At 44.2% G+C, this 18,505-nt stretch overlaps 1 protein-coding gene across 3 annotated transcripts in view; it reads left to right on the top strand.

Moving 5' to 3' along the window:
• SUN2 (Sad1 and UNC84 domain containing 2) overlaps window positions 1-18,505 on the top strand; it is a 396,247-nt gene that overhangs the window by 169,129 nt on the left and 208,613 nt on the right. For 2 of the 3 annotated variants that reach the window (XM_069652961.1, XM_069652960.1), the window contains 4 exons: window positions 2,581-2,750; window positions 12,472-12,609; window positions 12,704-12,799; window positions 14,818-14,911. In XM_069652961.1, coding sequence (XP_069509062.1) covers window positions 2,581-2,750; window positions 12,472-12,609; window positions 12,704-12,799; window positions 14,818-14,911 — 498 coding nt within the window. The remainder of the gene's footprint in view (window positions 1-2,580; window positions 2,751-12,471; window positions 12,610-12,703; window positions 12,800-14,817; window positions 14,912-18,505) is intronic. The other variant, XM_069652963.1, reaches the window with a different exon arrangement.

The following is an 18,505-nucleotide window of genomic DNA, read 5'->3' on the forward strand; positions in this document are numbered from 1 at the left end:
AAAAAATGTTCTGGACAACATTAATTGGTAAGTGCTGGTACTGAAACATTCCTGGATGCTTACCTACTACTACGTTCCAGTGCTGTTCTTTGCAGAGGCCTTGGTCAACCCTTTTCGGATTCAGAATGCGCTATTCTCGTTATCGGTTTATGGTTACTGCAAAATAAAATACCTGGTGGTAATGCAGAGAAATCCAAAATTATGGTTGTGGTTTCTAGTTGATTTATGCAGCACAGGATACTGGTTGGACCGATTTACTCGACCACCACTAACTACCATGGCTAACCTATTTGTGTCTAACTTGTGGCAAATGGGTTTCTGATGCCATCAAGTAGGGAAGCGCCATAGTGCTTCAGAATCGAAGCTGCAGGGCCATTTGTCGATTTAATGAATCAGACGTTCGGGGGCCTATCGGTAAAAGCCTGTCAAGCGACTTATCCGTATTAATCAGTTGTGCCGGCCAGCGCTTCATTTATAGATGGGTCAGGACAGGAGTAGTTTTTATGGATTACAATTAGTTGGAAGGTGGTAATGCTGGGTGCTCCAGTCATCCTGCATGACAATGGTGCAGCTCTGCTACTGCAGTGTTGGTTGACAATAAGAGGGCAGTCACCACCAAGCAGCACCAACACAGGGCAAAGCCAGGGAAACGGCCACTGACTAAAGCAGTGTCTGCCATGAGAGCCAAGCTATACACAACGATTTTGCTGCAGTGTTTGTTGGGCAATTACATCAGGTCAGGATTGATTTTTCCTGCATTTGTCAATTAATTTACCATAGGAAGAAGGCATGTTTATTTTGTTTTCTGTGGATAGATGGTCTACTTGTTCTACTTGCCACCTATTGAATCCGAGCAAAATGTTAACGATGTATTTAAAGAATCACTTAAACATGTGCCTTAACTAGTATGTTTTTTTAATGTCACTGGTATATATAAATTTCACATCTGCAATAGGCAGTGCATCCATCACCCGCAATAGGTGGTAGGAGTTGTAGGTTATACCCTAAATATGCTGACACTTTGGGGCACTGCCATGGATGGTGGCACCAGTGGGCCAGGAGTTTCCCGCCCCGTTGTGTCCTTGCACAAGTTCAATTCCTTGTGTGTAGCAGGGCTTTATCAAATGCTTACTGATTTTCCCGTGCAGCAAAGGACCTTTAAAAGTGCAGGCTGAGACAGGAATCTAATCAACTGGTGCCCAAGGAGCTCTGAGATTTGTCCACATGTGGATACGTATTTGGTCCTTACCAGAAGGATCACTATATGGGGAGCAAATTGATGAGGTAATTCACCTGGGTGGCAGTGGGAATCTCCTATGACTCACCCATATCAGATCTTCATTGTCAAGTTTGAGCATGAATTATGCTTGGGCTACTTCTAAGCGGAAGGATCTGGCTGACATTGCTATTGCCAAGGACTGCTTTTGGGAGATTGAAATGGAGAACCTATTGTGCTTAGCAGCCCCGAAACCTACACTGCATTTAAGAAGACTGACTGGGCCATGGAACCATATTTGGAGCAAATGTAAAATCCTGTGATGTGTTCAATTTAATATGCTGCCTGCCAGATCCCCGATACTGTGCCAGAGGCTTGAGCAAGCAGACACCCAATGTATTTGTGGGAGCAGCATGTGAGGCGTCTGCCCATGATTTCTTGATCTGATCCTTATACACTCTACTTGAAGAAAAATGGTGAAACCGTGATGTGGGTAACTCTGTGATAAGATCTGTATGCGGAACTCTGGCATGGGTGAAGAGCACGGCCTTCCCAATAGTGGTATTTATTGTGGCCAATTGTATCTGGCAAGCCCGTCGCATCAGATCAAGCATATTGGGATAAGGCCACTCCTCCAGCGTGTGTATTACTCACCCCTTTTCCTTATTTATGTTTTAAGTTTTCATTGAGGATTGCAGTGTTAACCTTCTACCGCTTTGCAATGAAGTTACCTTTGGGGATTACCCCCACCCCCTTCCAATTTAAGAAAATGTATTAAAGCAAATGTTGGCATCATTGCTTGATTTGATTGTGCGGTCCATGATTTTAGTGTGCCTATTCGTAGTTTTTGTAATTATTGTAAAGAAACACTGAAAGGGTGGTAAAGGAATGGAACCAGCCTGGGACACAGTCAGGAATGAATTTCATATGTTGAGTCCGTGAAAAAAGGTTGTAGTTTTAGTGTAAGTGCCATGAATACTCGAGACTAATTAGGTCACATGGTGTTACTGTTGTTTGAAAATAGAGTTGCTTTTCTGCTGTAAATATGTAACTGACACCCAGTCAAAACACAGCTCACCAAAATGTTGCCAATCGGAGCAATGTTCTTTTCCCTTGTTCCCTAACCCACTCTCAAACACTATTCTCAAATATTCTAGCTCTGGAGTTAAAATGGTAAATAAACCCAATCCTAGACTATGTAGGAAGTGTCTTTTTGTGATCCAGGAACGAGGGGCATTTAGTGTCACAGCCCACGTGTTTTGGTAGGTGGTATTATTACATAGGACCATCTGCCTCTGTAGTTATGTGAGGAATATGACGAAACGTGTGGTGCCATCAATAAATGATCATTCTTGTATGTGCAGAAGCTTCCGTAAGAAGTCTGGCAGCGTAAAGCGGTCCACAGTTGCAGCTCCTCCTGACACCCATCAATCAACCTCTTACTACCACGAGACCACGTATGTCAGTGGCGGCCTCACCAGTGCAGACTACAACTCTATCCTTGAAAAGCCTCTGGAAAAGGAGTCCTACTGGGGTGAGTACAGTGTGCTGGAGAACCTTGTTATTCAATCATATCAGTCAAACCTAAATCGCTTATCTTTTGCCATCTTTGAAGAGACCAATTTCTATGGACTCATAGTATTAACACAAATTGCCTTTAGAATACTGCAAACGTTTAAGATGGTACAGCAAATGAAATATTGTGGCAATAAAGATCCTTTTGGAAATCTGTCAAATGAAATAAATGTTAAAAAATGTAGACACTGAAAACCTGATTACAATCTTATGGAGATTTGTCTTTAACTGAAGCTTTATGGTAAATGGCATTTACTCTTTGATGCACCATATTATAATTTTGACATCAGTGATCTCTGGGTAGACAATCTGTTTTTATAAAGAAGGGATGATTGGATTCATGAAGCTTTACACCTGTGCCAGTCAAATAACCAGTTGTTGCTTCTATTATCAACATTCCTGTCTCATTAAAGCGATTTATAAAGTCTACTTCTGCCTGCAAAACATGTGCTGTCTGAAAGATAATGTATTGATCGCAGCTATTAAATCATCTCCTTATCCTAATCAGTGTCATTAAGTGGACTTGGAACAAAAACATCTGTCTGGGAGGTAATAAAGCAAAGATAAACATATTGACCAAGCATGCCTTTTAGAGTCTTGATTTCTTAACAATATACCCTCACAGCACATAGGCCTGGCTGAGAATATTAGCACCCAGTGGTCACATGTTTAGGCTGTAGTGTATTTTCTTCTCATCCAGCCAGGATGGATAGGTTTACAAATTGGCATACACAGGTTTTCTCTTGTACTGCAGTACAGACTTGTTTTGCTTAAATACATATTCAAGCAAAGATGATGCAGTGAATCGATCTTAATTAACAAATCCAAAGTAATCTGAAATATTCCAATGGAATCCAAAATAATACAAAGAAGTGTGAAGTATTTTTAAGTGGTGCACACTTTGAATGTATCTGGCATTTGTATGAGTAAAGTTTGTCAAACAAAAACCTGTCTGCAACTAGATCTCGTAAACACCATTTTCAAATGATTGACAGGATCAATTTTCTGAATTGCTATGAGGACCATTTTAATGGGGATTTGTGGCCCTCTCTGAGCGCATTTCATTGCCCTCCACGCCCCTACAGACAGCACCCTGCGAGATCCACTCCTTCCCTCCTTCCTCGCTGTTGTTTTCCTTGGTACTTCTCGCCCCTCCTTTCTTCTCATGCATCTATAGTGGCAACCTCCTATTGCTTTAGAGCTGCTCCAAAGCACTCTGTAAACACGCAGAGATGTTAATGGGTCTTGTGCCGTGCGCTCTGGCCGCTTGCGTGTTCTCTTGGCCCTCTGGCGGATCTGCAATGGAAGGAGGGTTGGGGGTATGTTAGTGGGATAAAACAATGAAAGCAAAATCCTGCAGCACCGATAATTTAGTTAGCAGGTCGGTTGGCAAAAAGGAGGTAGGTTTCTCCCTCTATTGGGGCAAAAATCTAGGTATTCATATGAGATCAGGTGGATAGTTTAGACATTCAGCTATCGCCTATGACATGAGGAAGTCCTGCATGTCGCTGAGGTTAGTAACTTAAGTACCATAAAATGTTGTATTAATAACAGTTATTCTGACAGAGGTTAGAAGGGTGAGGAATCTGGCGTGATGTGCTATAATAAGCCAACTAATTTGAAAACGAAAACCTGTGTTATTGGAAAAAAGATTGAGTTTTATGGTAGGTTGTAGCCAACATCCTTCCAGGCAAAAATGCAACAGTGAACGTTGCAAGAAAAAGGCCACTCATGTAACTCACACCAAGATTCTATGCATGCTTTCACATGAATGTCTTGGTCGATTTAAAAGTTGTATGTATCATATTATTGGGACATTTGAGGGAAGTTGCACATGGCATATGATGGCAGTAGTTGCACATGTGGGGTTATAGCATGTGTGACAGGATCAGGGATCTGATCATGTCAAGTGGGGATGGGGACCCCTCTCAACCCGTGGCAGGAGGTCTCTGAGGATGTTTAGCACAGGCAGTTCTGCTCCAGAGCAGGTGTGTCCCCACTCTTGTCTCTTCTATCTGTGACTGGCTGCAACTGTAAAGCAACACTTCTTACCTGCTACAATGCTGGCCAGAGTCGTCTGTTCTTTTGTAGGATGCCTGCATCCATTAACCCTTGCAGAGAGTGGGGAAGACCACACACTGACTGGTAAGCGGCAGCAAGCAGAATATTGCTCACAGAGGATCTACGGACAAATCCATATCTGACCAAAAACTAACTACGAAATTGACTTTCTGCATAGCGGGCTGCTATTACGTGACACTGGCGAACCCACATTCAAAGAGGGAGTAGCTCAAAGAATGTTTTATACTGTCCCAACTATGTTACCGCCCCAGTGGGAAAATTGGCTTTGGAAACCAGCTGAGCGGGAGGGCGAATGGGAGAGGGAGGAGGAGAATAAAGGGACACAGGAAGAACAGGTTGGGATATTCTGGTGAAGTCAAGGAGGAGGCAGATCGATAGACTAGACGGAAGAAGGATGGTGCAGTGTGTGTGCAAGGTGAGGGATTGGTGATTGGTTGTGTAGAGCAGACCACCAACAACCAGACGAGTAAAAAGAATCCTCTAAGGAAAAAGGCTTGGTGCACCGCTTGCAAGGATAACTACATTTTATTTCTTGTACAGAAAGGAAAATGCGTGTCAAATGAACTGGAGCGCACTGGTTAGTTCAAAGCAAAGCAACACATAACGTCTCCTGTGATGCATGGTACTCCTTCCCCACCCTCATTGGCTATCCCCTATGTACATTCCACCCCCTCCTTATGGGACGTCGAATGATTGGTTGTAGTTCCTCTATGCCAATCCCCTTCAACGTGTTCTTCGGCCTTGCCACCTTGGATTCTATTAACATGATTGGCGGCCCGTTTGAGAATGTTTCCTTCCCCATGAGCACCTCATTTGATGTGCACCTGCTAGTTGGACATGAGCTCAGTGGATACTCTCGAAGTCAAATTGGCCCTCTATGATGAGAGGCACTTCTTCTGATCCCAGGCACGCAGGCAGTAGCCCATGTAGTACAAATCACAGGACATCCTGCGCTGTGCTGTCCCCTTGGCAGCTTCCCTCCTCCCTGGGTCTTCACCGTGGCCTCTCCAGGACCACACTAATCAATTGAATTGGAAGGGTTTAGGTGTTCTGCTTTTGGACATCTGGTAGCTCAAATAGAGTAACTGCCAACCTCTTGTGGGGTGCTAGTGCCCTAAATCTGGGGTGGGCTCCTTTGGCAGCTCAACATCTCTTCCCAGGAGACCGTCTTTGGGGACAGACGCAGTCCTACCCGCGCTTGGCCATTCCATTCCTTTCTGATTGCACAGACCTGCAACATGAGACAATGGATGGTTTATCCCTCTCGAAGGCCTTCTCGTCTACTGCTTGGGCTGGAAATAGGGATAGGAAAGTGGATTTGTACTGGGTGCCAGGATGCGCTACTGCTTTTACTGTGGCCTTGACCATCATAGGCCTTTATCTTAATATGCTGGGTCTTCAGTATTTTCTACTGCGGGCCAGAGCTGGTTATTGCGTTGTTCATTGTATCACTTGCTACTGTATTTTATAACCCCACAGGTACACCCCACTCGGGCCTTCTCAGGACGCACAACCCAAACCCCCTTGCCCCACACACTACCCGTGTGTCGCTTATTGCTCGCCCCTCTACAGCTCTGCTTTTTGGTTTCATTGTAGTCTTGCTATATTTTCCTCAACCCCTTTTGGGGCACAGGGGAGTTGGACATGCATCCCAACAGTTGCTCAGAGAAAGCGGTACTTTGGTGTGAGAGTGAGTGTATGGTGGGGAAGGTGAGTGAGATTAAGTATTAGTGTTGGAGAATAAGTAAGACTAAATAAGGAAAGTGATTAAGAGCAGGAAAGGAGGGTGACTGGCAGAAGAGAGGTGAGAGTAGTACGGGAAGGGTGGTGTAGTGCACAGGGGCATTTGGAGAGTAGTAATGAGGGAGGGATGGAGGGAGGGCAGGAGGGCAGGCAGGTGGGGTAGCAGTAGACTGATGGACAGGGTTGAATAGAGAATGAAGAGTGGGTAGAGGAGCAAGAAGGAGAGTTAAAGAAAAACATCAGGGTAAGGGTTATAAGAGTGTGAGTGGTAAAGACCAAGAGAGACCCGGGTGAAGAAAAGGCGCCACTTCTTCAACCCTTTCTTCTTGTCGGACCTCTAGTTAGGATTCTACTATACGTTCCTGATGGGAGTAAGGGAGATAAGGCAATTGCCTTTAATCCCTCTCTAAGATCCTAGCTAGTCGGGGCTACTGATCTCTAGCGACCAAACTGGGATTTATGAACACCAGGGTTAGGGAGGGAAACGCCAATTGGAGACGAGAGAGAGCAAGAGAAAGAGACGGCCCTTAGTGAGACTATACTCAAATATTTTGACAGAAACTCTTAAGCCATGTGTGTTCTTGAGGCATCTGTAACACGTGCTGTCATTTTGGGATAATTGATCCATGATACAGAGGTTGCCTATCTGAGAAAAAATTGAACTGGAATTCAGAGACCGAGTGACTGACTGCAAGCACTGAACCCCTCGACCGAGAGATCTGGGGTGGTGGGAGTAAGACTGGAATTACTTAGTCTTGGTTCCTTACTCAAAGAGTCGTAGGACTTCTTGGATTCATCCTGGTCCGACAGTGCCCCCGGCCCTACCCCTGAGCCAACCAGCCCGAGGAATCCATTGCCTGGCAGAGGAACCGAAGACAAGCATGTCATAACAGATATGGGAGGCTCGGGAAGGGACCAGCCAAATGAAACAACCCGTGCCTTGCGGAAGCTGTCTTCAAAGCCTCGCAGGCGGTATCGCATTCCAATAGTGGAGAAACCCTAGGGACCGAGACGAGGAAAAGGAAGAGGTGGAATTTACAGTTGTACCACCCAACGAGGATCTAAGTTCCAGGGGAATAGATGCAGCAATAGCACCCGTGGAAGACATGTTAAGGAACTTGGTGGAAGGCTTATTGGCTATTAGACGTCCCCATCAAGAAACTCTTATGGGGTTGTGGGAGCTATCAAAGAGAGAATGAAAAACCAGCTGGACCATACCCCCTTGCTCCACTCCCCCCTCCCTCCCCCCCTCATGATTCTATAAAACTTTAGTAATGGAGAAGGCTCCACTCCCTTCTTTGGGAATTTTTGAAAGAGCGGCCGAGATCCCAGGCTGGTGCCAAGATCGCTGGGCCTAATATATTGCCCCTCTTCTAACAGAAGCCCAGCATACCTTTCAAGCCCTAAACCCTGACAGGGCTACCCTGTACGAAGAGCGTACTGGGGCAGGCTAGAGAGACCCAATCGGTAGGATCATGAGCACTATATAATCCTGATATGACATCTGCGATTACAACAAAGGAGAAACTTCCACCACATGTTGTATAGAATGGAGGACCTATTAAATAAATGGCTAAACAATAAGATGTTTGAGGAGGTCAAATAGATACTAGTCTTGGAACAGGTCATTCATTAATTTATTTTTTTGCTCCTGTGTCTGTAAAAGTTATTTTACCCGCTACTTGAATCCTCCTTAAAAGAAGCAATACCAAACTGCTAATGCACACCAGAGGACTATGTACTCGTGGGACCCAGTCATTAGAGCCTAAGACAACCAGCAACATGAAACCTAGGACTCTGGGAAGAGAAACGACCCCAAACCCCAAGGAAACCAACTCCCACCCAACTGATACCCGAAACAAGGACTAGACTTTCCCATACCTCAGAATTTCAGGATGTGGATTTTGCCAAGATTTTCTCCAGTGTGCCGGTAAGAAAGGTCTAGTCCTAGTATCGGTTGGTTTCCTCAGGGTTGGCCTGTTTTCTTATTAGCTGAGGTGTTATACCTGCGGGAAACCACAACATATCGCCACGTTCTGCATTGAAGAACTCGAACAAGAGCTTTTAGAGATAGGTCTACTGAACCTAGGATTACAAACACCTCTCAATGAAATCACAGCAGAAGGGGAAGAAGAACTGATCAATCTAGAGTACTAATTTCCACGCCCCCACAACCTACTCCCGGACCAGGAAGACTTAATTGAATTGCACACCTGGACAGTGCATACTACAGGCGAGACAGATAAAAAATTCCCTATGCCGGTAACTGCCCAGGGGATGCCAGCCAAAGCCCTGCTAGATTGGAGAAGTAAAAGGACAGCCTTAATGGCCGACACGGTAACATCAGATGAGCTTTACCCAGGGTCCATCGCCCAGGTCTGTGCAAAGGGGTGTCACCTTTAAACCCCCCCTGCCCCAGCAACTGTCAATATCCACATCTTTGGGAATCCGCTGTCTATGCCGATGATAGTCATGCCAAGACTCACTGAAGAGATTCTTTTACGGACTTGCTTTCCCCTTTTTGATCTCTGTCTCAAGACACTAGAAGGGGGGGTAGAGGGTCAATACGACAGACTCTTTCCCGGTAGCCAGATGTCCCGAGTAAGAGGACTTGGGAGAAAGAGTGGAAGTATGTGATGGGGTCAGGGATCTGACCCTGTCAAGAGGGTATCTGGAACCATCTCACCCTGGGGTAGGAGGCCTACCAGGGTGTTTGCCAGAGCCAATTCTGCCAAAGAGGATGTAGGTCTCTTCTACCTGTGCCTTGCTGCAACTGTCGAGTACCACTTTCAATCACTCCATATCCACCTGCTACAGTACTTGCTCTTTTGTTGGACTCCTGCATGCAGAAACCCTTGCTGCGGGGAGCTGTGAGGACTCCACACTGGTGAGAGAGGCAGTGGCAAACAGGCAGCAATCCGAACATTGGCCGTGGAGGACCAGTAGACAAAAAGTCCATCTTGTACTGAACACCAACTCTGAAATTGACTTTTCGCTTAGCAGGTTGACATTACTATTCAAATGGGGGCAGGGCTTAAAGAATGTTTTATGCTTTCCCATCTCTGTAACATGTCCCAGGGGGAAGGCAAAGCAGGAATTGGCCCAGGTAGCCAGTTGAGCGGACGGACCAGCGGGAGTGGTAGGAGCAGAATTAAGGGACACAGAAAAGAATGGGGGAGTGTGGGTTGTTCAGGTATGGTCAAGGGAGGAGGAGGCGGTGCACCAAAAGACCAGGCAGAGGAAGGACGGTGCGACGGAGCATGGATGATGTTTGAGAGCATGTATAAGGTGATGTAATGGTTGGTGGTAGAAAGTGCTCTAGTACATTACTGTTACTGAATAAATTGGCAGGCCTGACTCTGGCACAATCCTGCTTTAAAGTGCTCCACTGCTCTAGAGCTAGGTTCAAGCTATAAGCAATACAATAGAAAATAAATAAATGGTACTTTGGTGTGAAAGTGCATGTATTGCAGGAAAGGTTAGTTAGTGAGTGAGATTAAGTGGAAATGTGGTGTAAGTAAGACTGAATGAGAAAGGGGATTGAGCATGTGGAAGTAATAGAGTAGAGAAGTAGTAGAGTGGAGAGAGCGGGGGAGGGGGTAGAGTTCTAGAGGGCCGATTAGGAGAGTAGTAGTGATGGAGAACATCAGAGGGACAGAGAGGAATAGAGGGGGAAGAGGAGAGTGTGGGGAAGGGAGGAGAGTAGAAGGAAGGGAGATGAAGGAAAGAACATCAGGGCGAGGGGTATAAGGGTGTGAGTGGTAAGACCAAGTGAGACCTGGCTGATTGATATACACCACTTAAGATCTTTCTTCTTGTGGGTCCTGTGGTTTGTATACACCTAGAAATTCCCAGAGTTAGAAGGATAAGGCAGTTGCTATTGGGCCCTCACTACTAGGCAGGCAGCTCATAGATAGTTGGTGTTACCGAACTCTAGTGACCACCCTAGGATTTAGGCACGCCTGGGCTAGGGAGGGAAATGCCCATGGGAGAGCAGAGACCGAGCGACAGCTCTTAATGGGACCCTACTCAAACGTTTTTCAAAAAAACCTTGAACTGTCCTCCAGAGCTGGTGTGTTTTTGAAACCATCTGTGATGCATGCATTATGGGGACAGTTAGGCTTTATTGGGGCATTTGAGGCTGCAGTTGGCATTTTGGAGCCAAAACGTGTTGGCTTAGATGATGCTACGTGTTTGTTTATGCCGTGCAAACTTGTGTGCGTGGCACAAAATTGGTACGTTTGTTTAGCCTTTTCTACTGTTAATAAGTGCTAGCCGATGTAACCTTAAAAACCGTGCCTTCCAAGAGTGTCCAGGCACTTCAGTAGATGTTGCCCTTCAAAGCGGACTGTCTCACTCCTATTCCATGTCTGCTGATTACTGTTTTCTAACTCGGGGATCACTAGGCAGCAGTTAAGAAGTAAACTGCTAATGCACTGGCAGTCACACATCCTGTTTATGAAAGTGACTACCGCTGGGAGGATGGGGGTATATCAAACATAAAGTTGATGGATTTTTAGCTGAATCTGTAAAATAAAACTTTGCATAAACTGCATGATAACTACGAGATGCACCCGTTTCCTGGTTGCTTAACTAGTTGGTGTCCTTTATTTTCAGATCTTAAATTAATGTTTTCTCCTAGAATGCACTTTAGAAAGGCTGCCCTAATTTGCTAGCAATCACATTTGCATTTATTTAGTCATATTTCATGGTGAAAGAAGATTTGGGAGGGTCTGCAGTGCTCATCACACCTTTTTTTTATTTTATTATTTTTTATTTTTTTATAGTGGAGCCTATATTGGCCACCTCAGTGTAATATCAAAAGTATAGCCTTTGTGTTTAATGTAGTGTTTTATGCCAGTGTACTCCTGCTTCAAAGTACTTTTTTTAGAATTGGTACTTGATGCATCGACCATGAAAGGATGGAAGGCTAAATATGTCATGCCGCCTCATTCGGAGACCAACGCTTTATCCACATAGCTAACCGCTCTCTGTTAGTCTTGGACAGTAAACAAACTGTGAGGCAATCATTTTGTACTGAGACGTAAAGTAGTGATTACTGTCTGTTCCTAGTTTGGGTGGAAGGTGTGGTGCTGAGAAGTTAAACCGTAGCTGTAGACGTTTCCTCAGTTGCTGCTGTACGGACGTGCCTGGTTCTACTGTGTGCGGTCAGAAGCAGAACTCCAGTCACGTGAGGTCCCACACCTTCTCCTGCAGTGGGGGGCGATCCACCACTGCTGTATGGTTACAGGAAGGATAATATAGAAAATGTGTTGGACCCACTCCTTTATTTACAACCTGTACACTGGACCTTTTTAATGATGATCCGTGTTCTCTAATTGCGAGACGGAACCTGCAGCTGCCTGGTGAAAGGTATGCAGGAATCAAAATAATATATCGGAGCGGGACTTAAAATCAGCTCCTGGGTGTAGGACAGCACAAAGTATGAAGGATTTAGCTCTATGGCATTAGCAGCTAGTGCACAGCGTGACGCACTTCTAATTGCTACTTGAAAACAAATCTATAACGTTTTTTCCACTGTACTTCAAATGTCTGATAGTCCTAATGTAAAGATTTATCGCAGAGATATGTGTTAAGGGCATGAGTTAGGGCAGTCAAAAGTAGCTCCTAATATCTGTTGGTGTCAAGCTAACCTGGCTTTTCTAGGCTAAAACGAGTATCTAAATCGCTCCCAGCCTTTTCGATCTGTGGGGGTGATGAGCTGTACTATAGGGTCCCACACCGTGAGCGGGGGTGCTTCCTTAAATGTGTTTTCCTTTTGTGTTCCATTGTGCAATAGGTTGGACATTCTGAAGTCTCCCCTGACGGGTCTGTTTTTTTATTATCCCCTAAAGAACAAGATTTAGCGAGACAGCGGAGAGTCACTGGCGGTTCTTATAGCAGCAGTGCAACTAATGGACTGGCTGATGCCAAAGTCTCCTATGACACATATGGGACGTCATCGGGTTACTCATCAGAAGAGGACTACACAGGTAAGAAAGCATGCAAGGGATAGCTCTGCAAGGTGACTTGTGAAAGTGGTAACCACAGTGATACCTTCTGGTCATTTACCCTATTTTCTTCCAGGGCGTTCCCTCTCAGAGGCCGGAGGTGGCGGTTATGGGTTCAGCGGGGCCGTATCCAAAGCTGGCTCCCTACTCTGGCAAGTGGTCACCTCCCCAGGTGAGGATGGTGCATTGACTCAAATCATTGGGGTAAGCTGCCGGTTCCCTGCCTTTGAACCCTGGATTGCTTTTTCACTAAGATGCAAAGCCTGCCAAACTGGCATCTGGTAACCACGTACCGAGATACCTGAAAAAGAACCTTTTTAAATTCGTGAATGCTCCCTGCAGTGCTTAGCAGATAAATTGACAAATATTTATTCCATAATTAAAACACACACTGAAAAATACCCAGATGATGGCGCAAAGTGGGGTGTCGGTGATTTTACTGAAGATGTTTTATTCGAGGCATTTTTTACCGAAACACAATATGGTTAAAACAGGTCAGGTGGGGAGAGCGTTGGGGGTTAAAAACAAGGAAACAGAGGGGTTGGGGGAGAGCCCCCAAATTAAAAATGCAGTATTTCTTTCGGTAAAAAATGCTTTGAATACAAAATCGTCAGTAAAATCACATAGAACCCAAAGTGGTCCCTGTATCGTAACCCAAATTAACTAAAGTTAACTTTGCCCAGCAGGCTTTTGCTCCACTACGAGGTACCACTCTGCTGAACAAACATTAAATGATCATCTCTCAATGTGTGCAGCTTATTGCACAGGAACTGGTATTTTGTTCCAGGCCACTACAAAAGCGCCCACAAGGACTGAAGCCTGGTCCCTATTAATACAGATCTAATACTTCTTGGGCAACTAAGGAGTAGATAGTGAGAGAAACATAGATTCCTGGAACTTCATAGTGTTTCCAGCCACTAAGCCAATACTTTAACCAGAGCTGAGCTCATCTAAAGTTTTAGGGGAAGATGCTGGCAACTTCATAAGTGTGCGGATCCCACTGGGCAGCATCATACACCTATTTCTTCCAGTGGATATTTCTGTAACGTTTCAAACGTTCCATTTTCCTGTCTCTTGTAAGAAAATTCTCCTGTGGCCCCCAAACAGCCAATGCCTGCTTTTTATTGATAAACAGCCACCAAAGGCAAACTTCCATGCCACTCTTATTGAACCTTGCCTGTCAGGATTCTGGAGAAGCCAGGCCCCAATCTGCCTTTTGGCTGTGCAAATTAATGTTTGGGAAGCATCAGATTGGGCTAAGTACGATCTTATCAGATTTGGTTATTTATCCATAGCATTTGGGATAGTTGAGAAGGGTAACGCATCTGCACAGATTATTCTTTGTGGCCACTGTGCCTCCACAGTCTGTCATGCATTCCATCTTCCTTGCCCATTTATCTCTTCTCCATTAGCCCTCGCTCATGATATTCATCTCCATTGCCTCCTCTTATTAGTGTGTACATCTGCCGTCCGACCCATGTTCTCTTGCCCAACTTTGTTGCCACATTTAATCATTCAATTGAGAACACTGTAACCAAAATAAGCCTGTCTGACCAGGTGCCATAGGTTGCTCATCATAGGCTTGAAATTTTGGTTTATGGGTGGTAAAATCCATTCACTGGTATCACATTCTGCCATGTATTCGCAAGCCGGTCGTTAGTGGTCAGAGCACTGATGTAGTCCAAAATTCTTTAAGTCCCCTTATCTTGGGCTTCCAGCTAAGCTTTTGCATTGTCTTCTGGGAACCCACAATGTTCCTCTCTCCAAATCATTTAACTGCACCACAGAAACCATATCTCTGTAGCTTACTCTGAAAAATAAGATCTGTGAAAACATCTCTTGATAGTCCATTCTGTAGATGGTACACCATGCCAGGGAGAAGATTCATCATTTAGACTATCACTAAGGGAACCACCACTCATAGTATTTCCTACCGGGCAGCTTCACCACAGTTTATTCCATAAGACCAAAAATATGCATGGAGACTGTGAGACTGTGCTGATGTGAGGGAAGGGAACATTGTAACACTTCCTGCCCTACGTCGACTGGGACACTCTTGAGTTCACACACAATTTCTACCTGTTCCCTCCTGCATGCACAAATAACTGCCAACCTCTGCCCCCCCCCCCCCAACTCGCATTGAACAGTATCTGTATACTTATAATGTCCTTGATGTTTTTCCTCATGCAGGGCGAGCATTGGGATTCCTGTATTGGTGGATTGGGACACTCTGGTACAGGCTGACAACTTCTGCCTCCCTCCTTGACGTTTTTGTCCTGACTCGGTGAGTGCCGCGTTCGAGATGGTTGAAGAGTTTGCGGATTGTTTTATGGGATGGCTTACAAACCCTGCGCTCTGCTTGTGTAATGTGACATTATAACTAAATTGGTTCTCACAGATTCTTGAAAACAAGGAGAGTAAGCTCACACTGCTCTGTGAAACCACAATTCTATGTTGCCTTGCTGTTGCTCCTACAGCTATGGAGATGCCCGACTTTTCTCTAATGGTGAGAAATGTAACCACAATTGTAGATTTACTTGCTAGATTAGCAGTACCCAACTAGTCATCCTGCAGATGTTCCAGCCCTCCCTATAGTAGTAGCTGTGGCAGAGCAGTCTGGGTTAACTCAAGGGAGGATGGCTGGTACTGAAGTGCAGTTGATCCCCACAGTTACCCCAAATAATACACTACACTTCTGTACTGAATAAACACTTTTATTATAAAGTCAGACAATCTTTATTAGATCAAGTACTTTGGGTCAAATATAAAACATAGTAATAACGCAGTGTATGCATAAAAACAGTAATGGTCAGCTATACAATGCTAAGGAATAGGAACAAAAGGGAACCCTAGACCATACAAATATACAATTTTATATAGCCATGATCAGGAATCAATATCCCAACAGTCAAAGAAATTTAAACTCTAGTACATGATAAAATCTATGATGCAAATGTACACCATACACTGAATCTAACACCTAGAGGGAAGAAAGGTGCTTAATAATTAAGAAAATCAGCACACACGTTCACCAAATGTTAGTTTTTGATAGACTGACAAACCTAGACCCCTAAATTCGTATTGCAATCCTACGAAAAAGATGCATTAATAACAGCAGTTGTACATTGTTAGACCGCATTTTCAGTAGACAAGAATGCAATTCCAAGACTTAAAAAATCTGGAGTAATAACTAAAATTCCAGTTCTTTGGCCAAAACTCAAAGGATATAAGGGGTGCCCCAGAACAATGACAATGTCTGTACCGTTTCAGTCAATTTTAGAGTGTTTTCGGTAACTTCAATCGTTTCCCAGCTGGACAAAGGCTGTAAGTGATGAGGGAGAAGTCGGGTAGGTTTTGAGTTTTACTCCACAGGTAGGGAGAAGGCAGTCACCTACCCAAGGAGAACTTCAAGAACAGTTCTAGTCCCAGGTTTCGAGTACCTGGAACCCCAGGAAGAAAAGCAGCACAGCAGGATTTTCACCAATGCAATTGCATGCCAAAACACGGTTGAAGGGGGCCTCCAGGAACAAACGGGGACTCCCATGGGGGGGGGAGAGGAGAAGTACCTTTTGTTATAACCCAGGGTCCCGAGGTAAGTACCCAGTCAATTAACGTCTTCATTTGCTGGTTGAGATGCAGGACCCGGTCACTCATGGATTTGAACCCTGAATCAACGAAGAGCGCAGCAACCCAATAGAAAAACAATCGGCCTCCCTTGCAGTGGAACCCAACAGCCAGTGGTGAAGAAAACACAGCATAGATGGCACCAGGAAGACCTAGGAACCTAATCAAGTGGAGTCTGATGGTATGAATGGCAAAGCGGGGCAATCAGCCCGCAGAAAACAGTCCCACAGAGGAAACCATGGTGGTGGTGGTGGTGACCCACGCCGGCCCAGACAAACAGCTGAGGCATGGTAATTGTGAAAGAACACAACTGTGGGGCAATTAGACTTGGACCTGCTGCAGTGGTCAATGAAAGTTAGATAATGAGGTTGGTTTACAGTGGAAAATATCTACTGCAGGTGAATGCCCGAAGGGATCTGTTAATTACATGACTTTGAAACAAAATAAGATCACACTGCATAGATAAGTTGGCTATTAAAGAAAAATATTGAATCAACAAAAAGGAAAAACTAGTCGACACATGTTTCGACCTCATGGTCTTTTTCCAGGCAAGAAGTAAATGTGGCAGTGTAAAAGCCTGTTAACTCAATTGGGTAATTTGATAGTGCGCTCTGAAAATGGAGGGACAAGATATCGCCCTTGCATGAATTGTTGTCCTCCAACAACCAATTATGACCCCCCCCCACCCCCACCCATTGGGGTAAATCGTGCTGTGAATACTGAGTGAGTCAGCCTTTCAGCGTGGCTACAAGACCTACAATTGTCCTTCCACTTTCAGAGCACACTATCAGGTTACCCAATTGTGTTAACAGGCTTTTCCGCAGCCTCATCTACTTCTTGCTTGGAAAAGACTCGGAGGTCGAAACACGTGTCGGCTGATTTTTCCTTCTTGTTTATTAAATATTTTCCTTTAACAGTCAACTTATCCGCACAGTGTGGTAATTGTGATCCAGTACCTTTCTGGGTGACGTTGGCTTCTTACCTCTTTATTCAGAAAATCAAGTTTCCGTAAGAGTACACAATTACAAAAAACAACATACTAGTAAGCAGCAGTTCATTAACTCAAACCATGAATTAGTATATTGCTAAATTTAGTTTCATACAGGTATTCCTAATTCTAAAGGCAGTACGTAATAAAATGCTGGTCAGCATTGCCGAATAGTCGTCTCTTTTGCTGTGTCTAATAACCTGGTAATAGAGAATATAGAAACCATAGGGTGGGCATCCCCTGTCTCGTGGACATCTGGAGAAGAACCTATTACCTCAAACCGGGAATGATCCCTCACGAAACAACTAAACCTTCCTTTTAAATGACTTTGGTCAACATGAGGGAAGCAAAGGATCAGTGTAAGTTAATAATTTCCTAAAAATGTATATTCTTTATTTTAATTAGTGCATACTTTAAAAAGACACACACACACACGTAACCATTTTAAAACATTACTAGATGAATCTAGATGCAATCTTGTGCATGTTCCAGATTTCATAAGGTACATGATACATACATCAAAATTTCATTAATTTGACAAACAATAGGTAATCTAATAAATTGCAAAGCTGACCTGTGCAAACATATATGCAATTTGTCAAAAATCTAATACATTCACCTTTTAGTTGAAATAGGAGAACAAACATATTTTGGAAAGAGATGTTAAAAAAACTGGGTAAGCCAGGCAAAATAATTAAATAAATGCACAAGATCATCAATGGGTGCTGTTAAAATGGAATTCTAGAATATAGTCTGGTGGACAGATTTTAGGAGGCCACCCTAGTTATAGTGAACTGGGAACTCGGAGGTTCGCCAAAGCTCAATCAAGGTAAACGTGGATAGCAGTCAAGGCTATTCTCCGGAGACTGTCAGTGGGATCAGGGGCCCTCAATGAGTCCACCAAATAGAATACACAATAATTCAATTCAGACAGGTAAGTATGAAAATAGTTATTTAATCTAGGCCTTTTTTACACACTGAGAAATTAAACAAGCAGGTGATATCGCACAATACTCAATAATTAACGTAAGCACATTCACCATAGGTTCATTAATGAATTTAAATGACTTATTCAACACAAGAGGCAAGTACATTAATGCAGTAAATGATGGAATCGGTACACAAGTGAATTCCCTAACCTAAGCAGTCCAATTCCTAAGAAGAATGGGGCCTTGTGCCCAAATGTCACAGGATCCACAATGCTACTTGCCGGAATGAGTGGTTGGAGGGAAGTTATCATTTATTTGTGTCGGTGAGGGAATTAAA

The sequence above is a fragment of the Ambystoma mexicanum genome, chromosome 3q (genome assembly GCF_040938575.1).
Source record: "Ambystoma mexicanum isolate Mex_15411 chromosome 3q, UKY_AmexF1_1, whole genome shotgun sequence".
In the NCBI taxonomy this organism is placed as follows: Eukaryota; Metazoa; Chordata; class Amphibia; order Caudata; family Ambystomatidae; genus Ambystoma; species Ambystoma mexicanum.